Source organism: Chrysochloris asiatica, unplaced genomic scaffold (assembly GCF_000296735.1).
Source record: "Chrysochloris asiatica unplaced genomic scaffold, ChrAsi1.0 scaffold00207, whole genome shotgun sequence".
NCBI lineage: Eukaryota > Metazoa > Chordata > Mammalia > Afrosoricida > Chrysochloridae > Chrysochloris > Chrysochloris asiatica.
The window spans coordinates 3,733,817-3,742,558 of NW_006408725.1; the positions used below are offsets into that span (position 1 = coordinate 3,733,817).

The 8,742-nt window shown below is 35.9% G+C and overlaps 1 protein-coding gene across 2 annotated transcripts in view; it reads right to left on the minus strand.

The window, feature by feature from the left end:
- The window catches only part of KIFAP3 (kinesin-associated protein 3), a 239,440-nt gene that overhangs the window by 178,916 nt on the left and 51,782 nt on the right, over positions 1-8,742 (minus strand). For both annotated transcript variants that reach the window (XM_006872636.1, XM_006872635.1), the window contains one exon: positions 720-874. In XM_006872636.1, the coding sequence (XP_006872698.1) occupies positions 720-874 (155 nt within the window). The remainder of the gene's footprint in view (positions 1-719; positions 875-8,742) is intronic.

Below are 8,742 nucleotides of genomic sequence, written 5' to 3' on the forward strand. Positions count from 1 at the left end.
GTTGATGATGCATGGAACCACGGCAATAGACGATATACGATGGAATGAATGTAAAATTAAAGTTCTCTCGTGTAAAATATCATATAATTCACAATAAAACATGAAAAAAAAAGTTTTGTTTTTATTCAGATTCTTTAGAAATTTGTTCATAAATAATCATTTACTTAGTTCTTAACTTAATGATTCAATTCTTTTATAAGGGAATTGAGGATGCAAAAATAGTAACAACAAAGACACTTAAGAATGAAAACGTAGTATTTCCCTGCAAAGGATTAATAAAAATTTATATCCTTAGGGGATTCTAAAATACATGATATGAATTTTCATATTTAAATACTTAAAAATACTTTCTTCAAATTGAAAATTAAATATCAACAAGAAATTTAGAAAACATGTCTTACTTAGAAAATAAGTTTCCTGTAATCAAATCCTTTTTTAAAAATTATTAGTCACGAATCAGTATGCTACACAGACATTTCCATTTTACTCCCTTTTCCAATGTCTATGAAATCAGGCCTTTTTTTTTTTTTTTTTTTTTTTTTTGCAATCAGATAATTTCATGTAGAAGCACCTAATATAAAGCTTAGTAGACAGAAAACTAAAATGACTGTTTATTCCTTCATTCACTTTTCATTCATGGTGCTAGTGAAAAATCAAACAAAAACCCCAACATTCAAATATCAAAAGCATATTAAGAAATCAGTAAGTCTACTATTTACCTTTGCCTGACAATGCATCACGGCGATTTTGTAGATAATACAACAACTGCTCTACCTCATTTAGTTTGGAGGGATGAATGAGTTTACATTCTTCAACCACCTTCCGTGCCAGGGAAGTTATATCTGTGTTGGCATTGAGACTCTTAAGACGAATGCTGCAAGCATATCAGAATTTATTAACTTAGGTGTGACAAGAAAAAGCAGTAGCATCAATCAATTCTTCTTTCCAATAAACAATTTATAAAGCATTTAAGTAAACATCTCTTAATTAAAATATAATAAAGTATTAGCTATAATCTCTTGGCCATACAATATAATTGGCCATACATCTCTTTATTAAAATATAATAAAGTTATTAGCTATAATCAGACTTAATAAATTATAAGGCAATGATTTTTTCAGCTAGATAAACAAGATAGCAAAGGAATACAAAACCTACAACTGACTCTCCCAGACAGAAGAGCATATTCATAGGCTGTTTAAAAACAGATTTTATGATGTAAACATATACTCTATTCACTATTGGATGTTAAAGACACATATTTATTAAAATTGAATAATTTTCTTGACCATACCCTCAATTTTTCTTAATAGGAACAAGATACAATACTGATACTTTTCAGTTTCAATTGTTCTGATAATTATATAGACAGTAAAAAAGGAAAGTAAGGGTAGATGCTTACATGAGGAACTTTCAGAAGCAAATGAATACATTATATACTTAGGTTAATATATTAAAAATAATAATTATAGTAATAAAGTAGTTCACCCTTCCATTTTAATTTAGCCCAGAAGATGCATTGAGAACACAATAAGAAAATTTATTCAGAGTCTGGAAATGCAACAGGGAGATCTATGAAGGCATAAAATTAAGTTCAGGGTGAAAATTCAAACTGGTGGCAAAAGCTATTCAAGCAGATGAACCCATATGCGGCTTAAATGGAAAAAGAGAAACATAATTAGCCACAGTGTAGAATTATTTCCTGGTGAGGAGAGCTAACATTGGTGGAAAGACAAAAGATATTAAAGGCAGTAGGAGTGGAGAACTCAGAAAAATGCTCTATATGCACTGTTCAAGGTTTATGATCTCTCCTAAAACCAATTCAGTGGTTTAGAGGTCAATTAACCCCAAATTCTGGAGTTCTGGTATTGTGCTATGGGTTAATGCACTGGACTGCAAGGGCAGTTTGAACTGCAAGGTTGGCGGTTCAAAGTTCACCAGCTGCTCCTTGGAAACCCTACACAGGGTTGCTATGAGCAGCTTCTGACTCAAGGGCTCTGAGCAACAACTCCCTGATTCTGAGAGCCACTTTAACAACATCCTAATTCTGAGAGCCTTTAACAAATTCATTTTAGACTTAAATTAGCTACAGAGTTTTACAACAAGAACTCTAACAACACCATGACATTTTAACTTTTCTTTGACCTATTTGGTGGTTTTATGTTCCTATCTTCTAATACTTAAAAAAAAAAATTATTGTATTTTTATAAAGTTTTAGCTGCAGATCAGAAGGCAGAGATAGTAAAAAGATTTCATTCAAAGAAAAACTTTCAAAAAACCTCTCAATGTTTAATTTTAGAAAGGAACTGGGAAATCTTGATTTGTTCAAGAAAGTTAATTGGTAAAAGAAACAATAGAAATTCTATACACAGATTTTTAAAATCTTTATTAGATTCATTTTATATCAACATATATTATTAGCAATATGATTCACGTTCTTTCCAACCCAGAGTAAACACATTTTCTTTAGTATGTACAGCTCTCTCCTAAACCTTTTCCTATTATAAAAGACAAAGGAAAATATAGGGCGAGAATATTTAAAAAATGTTTGTAGTATGTTTACTGGCTTATCCTTATAATTAAGAAATAGAATTGTAATTAGATAGCTTAAACCTATTAAGAAAGTTAACTCTATTAAACTTTTACCAAAAATTCACAAGAAAAGTACCCACATCAATTTTTGACCACAACCACCAATTTCTTATAAAGAAATTTCCAGAAGCCTGGGTCTCTGTTGATGATGCACATTCCTTTGCCCACTACACTGAAGACTGAAATCTAAGTCGTCTGGACCTGAGCCATAGCACCGACTAGTCCAATTTAATAACATTTTCACTCCATATCTATCTCAATCTATGAGTCTCCCCCACTCTGGCATTGATAAAACCTCTTTAACTATCAACAAATCACATTCTTCTTTTGTCTTACATATGATTCCTCTATAAACCCCGTGAAGCCAGGGTTGAGTATCATGGGGTTGAGATACTTAGGTTTTTCCCTTACGGATACTTAAATCCACTTATTCTAACCACAATCTCTGGTAACTGTTTCCAGGTGGCTGACTCTCCTGTGAACATACCCCTTGTCAAGAAAGCCTGAAGACTTTCTAATAATAACATTTTCATTTAATTCTAGTTGAATAAAGGCTACTAAATTAATCCTTAAGAGCTAAAAACGAAATTTCTCTCCTGAAATATAGATGTACGAAATTCAAAAGGCTTTTCTTTGGAAGTAAAGTTAATAAAGTCTCAAAAGATTTCAATTTTTTTTCTCAAAATGTACAAACTCCACCAGTAATACAAACACACATATGAGAGAACACAGAAATGTGAGCTTGTGTTATTAGAAGTTACTATGTGAGCATGTATACTTGCAAGTATATTTCTCTTCAATCTAAGAGATTATCTAGAGACCTCATTTACATTTAATCATCTATGTAATTTAGTCTCCCTTGAAGTTCATATAAAAAAGACAGATAACAGTAAGATACTGGAGTTCCAGAGTAGTAAAAATGATTAAAGTGCTCAGCTACTAACAAAAGGTTGGAAGTTCTCAAGTTCTTCTTGTATCTTTCTAACTAGTGAACTCGGTCTTTTTTTTTTACAATTTTGTGTTTTGTTCTACATTGTCTCCCACTTTATCTGGAACCTTCTAATCCCTCTTTCAGGGCAGTTAGTAGTGGTAGCGGGTATCATCTAATTTTTCTGTTCTCAAAGTTGTGGAGATTGATGCTCACACATTCCATTAGTCCATTGGACTAAATGATTCCAAACATCTGCAAGATTCAGAGGCAGCATTTGCCTGGGGACGAAGTTTGCAGGGGTTGGGAGAGAGGGTGTAGTGGAAATAGGAACCACAGAGAGGAAGTGGGATAACTGTTGTTGCATGGAGGGGTTTGGGATAACTGAGATGAAACAAAGTATGTGACTGCTCTGTGAACCTTCACTCAATTCATAATAAAATGTTTCAAAAACACACCAAAAAGTTAGATCCACCCCAGAGGCATCTCAGAGTAAAGGCCTGGTGATCTATTAAGGGTAAGTCAAAAAGTACTGCTACAGTTCTATTTTATACTTTGCATGGGTTTAATATAAACAAATGTGTCTCTTCATCTCTCTGTAATCAGTGGATAGCTCTAGACAAGTTCTCTCAGTAATGCATGTTATCTTAGTCTCATTAGGGTACCTTCAAAAACAAATCCAATGTTCTTCCGGTACTGCAGGACAGCCAGGAAAGTGTGGTAGGGATGGGCTCCAGGGAAAAACGAGTGGGATCTCATGAAGGAAACGTTCATATACCAGTCCCACAGCTTTTAAACCATCATAAAGTCTCCTGAACTCACATTTTTGAGAAATCATGCTACTAAGGATAAAGAAAGGCACGCATTTTGGGACTCTTGCTTGCGGGGCCACGGGTCGCTCCTGCAACTGCAGTGTTTAGAGCGTGGGGCCAAGGCCAGCCCGTTAGGAAAGTGGCATCTCCAGCAGGAGGGGGAAACAAAAAGGGGGGAGTCTCTGGACAAAGAGGCTGCAAGAAGTGACATAGCTTCCTCCCTCCGCCCCCAAATTTCCCTGCCCTGGCTTGAGATCCCAATAAAAATCAGCCAGGTGCAGCTCACCCACGCATGGAGAGTGGAAGAAAGTCGTCGGCGGCGGCTTTTTGATGTTATCCATCATCCCCTAACTGTCTCTGCATCTAAGCCCCCTGCCCCCCTCCAGCGGCGGTTCTGGCAGGACAGGGAACAGAAAAAGTTAACCAAAGCCACATATCTGCTCCAATGTGGTAATTTCTGTCCATGCATTTATATTACTTCTGCTTTTAGTCCTTTCAATTACACATCCCTCCTGGAGGTGGGAACGTATCCTCCCTACGTGCCATAAGAAGAAGCAGCAATCGTGGCCATATAGCCAAGCTACAACATAATACTCCACCACTAAGACAAGACCCAACAACATCTGCTATGCATTACAGGTGAAAAGGGAAGCCCATCTCCTGATCATATTAATCATAATAATAATAATAAAACAATAACCATGACCAACAAGAAACAATCAACTTATCAAAACATATCCAAAAACAGAAGAGAGGAGCTGACGTAAATGAGCTGGAGACACAGACAAAGGCTTTATAGAGGAGGAGGAGCAGGTTTTGGATATGCCTGAGAGGGAATTCAGAAGAATGATATGGAAACAAATTCAAATAATCCGAAAAGGGGTCGAGGAAAATAAGGAAGAAGTAAGGAAAATACTGCAGGAACAATCAAACAGGATTGACACAGCATTGGAAACAATTCAAAACCTGCAAAAAGATGTCCAGGTGATCAATAATAAGAGATCAGAAATAGACAATAGCCTGAAAGGGGAAAGGAGCAGACTAGAAGAGATGGAAGCCAGAACTAGAGATCTGGAAGATGTCCAGGTGATCAATAATAAGAGATCAGATATAGACAATAGCCTGAAAGGGGAAAGGAGCAGACTAGAAGAGATGGAAGCCAGAACTAAAGATCTGGAAGACAAATCTCTCAATACTGCAGCTAAAAGGATAAAACAATCTGAAGAGAGTCTAAGATTCATACTGGATAACATGAAGAGGAATAATGTAAGAATTATTGGCATTCTGGAACAAGAAGAAACAGAGAAATCCACAGAAGAGATCGTTGAAGAGATTCTGGAAGAAAATTTCCCTAACATCTTAAAGATGAGAAGATAAACATTCAAGAAGCCCAACGTACTCCAGGAAAGATAGACCCCACAAGAAAATCCCAAAACATAAAATAATCAAGCTCTCAAAAATCAAGGACAAGGAAAGAATATTAAAAGCAGCCAAGGAGAAGAGAAATATAACCTATAAAGGCAAGCAAATAAGATTAAGCTCTGACTATTCAGAACAAATCATGCAGGTGAGAAGGAAATGGGGAGACATATACAAAGCTCTGCAAGAAAAAAAACGGTCAACCAAGAATCGTTTATCCAGCAAAACTATCAATCAAATATGATGGTTCAATCAAAACATTCCAGGATAAACAGAATTTGAGAGATTTTATCAAAACCAACCCAGAACTTCAAAACATACTAAAAGGAGTTCTGTGGACAGAGAACCAACAAGAACAGCCAACAAACAGAGATTGACAAGTATGACAACACCACCTGGAACACAGCCAACAGACAGCGGAGTCCAGAACAGAACGAGACTACAACGACAAAATCAAAAGAATGGGGAGATCAACTGAAGGCCAAAAACATATCAATGTCAAAGGGACAAACGCAGCAATGGAAGCCCAGGTGGTGAGGATGCCAGGTAAATTACAGGTTACAATGGAGTATCCTAAATGCAGAGAAAAGTTAGTAGACTACAAGGTAACCCCAAAGAAAGTTAACACTCCACAACATATCATAAAAACGAATTCCCAAGCAGAATAAGCAAACAGAGAAACTAGGAGGAAACCAACCAGAAACAACTCAAAGGACATAAAGCCAACACAAGAAAGAAAGCAGAACCAAAGAACAATCAGCACTGCCAAAAAAGTAACATAATGACAGCAATCAATTCATACTTATTGATAATTACATTGAATGTCAATGGAGTGAATGCACCAGTGAAGAGACAAAGAGTGGCAGAATGGATAAGAAAACAAGATCCATCAATATGCTGCCTGCAAGAGACACACCTTACATACAAAGACAAAAGCAGACTAAAAGTTAAAGGATGGAAAAAAATTTACCAAGCCAACTGTAACAATAAACAAGCAGGAATCGCTATACTAATCTCTGACAAAGTAAATTTTAAGATGAGAACCAGCATTAGAGACAAAGAAGGACACTATCTCATGATCAAACGGTCAATCGAGCAAGACGACATAACTATAATAAACATAAAAGCTCCCAACGAAAGAGCACCAAGATACAAGAAGCAAACCTTAATGGAATTCAAGAAAGAAATATATAAATCCACAATTATAGTGGGAGATTTCAATACACCACTCTCGAAAATAGATAGAACAACCAGAAAGAAACTTGACAATGCTACAGAGGAACTTAACAACAAAATCAACCAACTTGACCTCATAGATGTATATAGAGCATTCTATCCAACAATGGCACAATACACATTCTTCTCCAGTGTGCATGGAACATTTTTCCAGAATTGACCACGTGTTAGGTCACAAAGCAAGCCGCCATAAATTCACAACCATCAAAATTCTACATAGCATCTTCTCAGACCACAATGCCATAAAACTAGAAATCAACAATAAAAAGGCCAAATCAATAAAATCGAAGACATGGAAACTGAACAACGCCCTGCTGAAAAGCGACTGGGTAAAAGATGAAATTAAATGTGGATTCACAAAGTTTCTGGAAACAAACGAGAATGAAAACATAACATATCAAAATCTTTGGGACACGGCGAAAGCAGTCCTGAGAGGACAATTTATTGCGATAAATGCACACATCCAAAATGAGGAAAGAGCCAAAATCAACACATTAACACAGCATCTTCAACAATTAGAAGCAGACCAGCAGAGCGAACCTACAGTCACCAAAAGAAGGGAAATAATAAAGATAAGAGCAGAAATAAATGAGATGGAAAACCAAAAAACTATAGAAAGAATCAACAAGACAAGAAGCTGGTTCTTTGAAAGGATTAATAAAATTGACAAACCAGTGGCAAAACTAACTAAAGAAAAGAGGAGAGGACACAAATAAATCGCATTAGAAACCACACAGGGGAAGTCACAACAGAACCAAACAAAATAAAAAAGATAGTAACAGAATACTACGAAGAGCTGTACTCCAACAAATTTGAAAATTTGGACGAGATGGATACATTTCTAGAAAAACATGAACTACCTAAACTTACTCAGACTGAAGTAGAAAATTTGAACAAACCCATACAAAAAAAGAAATTGACCAGGTCATCAAAAAACTCCCTACCAACAAAAGCCCAGGCCCAGATGGCTTTAAAGCAGAGTTCTACCAAACATTCAGAGAAGAACTGTCACCAATTCTACTCAAATTATTCCAGAACATAGAAGAAGATGGAAAATTCCCTAATACTTTCTATGAAGCAAGCATAACCCTCATACCAAAACCAGGGAAGGACATCACTAAGAAAGAAAATTACAGACCAATACCCCTCATGAACATAGACGCAAAAATCCTCAACAAAATCCTAGCCAACAGAATCCAACAGCACATCAAAAAAATAATACATCATGACCAATTCGGTTTCATAAAGGGTTGCAAGGATGGTTCAACATTAGAAAAACGATCAACATCATCCACCATATAAATATGAAAAAAGAAAAGAACTACATGATCATATCAACTGATGCAGAAAAGGCATTTGACAAAATCCAACATCCATTCCTGATAAAAAACACTCAACAAAGAAGGAATTGAAGGGAAATTCCTCAACATAATCAAGAGCATATTTCAAAACCAAGAGCCTACATCACGCTCAATGGAGAGAAACTGAAAGCCTTCCTCCTGCGAACAGGAACCAGACAAGGATGTCCTTTATTACCGCTCCTATTCAATATTGTGCTGTAAGTTTTAGCTAGAGCTATATGGCATGATAAAGAAATTAAAGGCATCCAAATTGGTAAAACTCTCCCTATTTGCAGACAATATGATCCTATACATAGAAAACCCCAAAGACTCAGTAAAAAAAACTATTAGACCTCATCAAAAGATTCAGCAAAGTGGCAGGGTATAAGATTAACATACAAAAATCAATTGGATT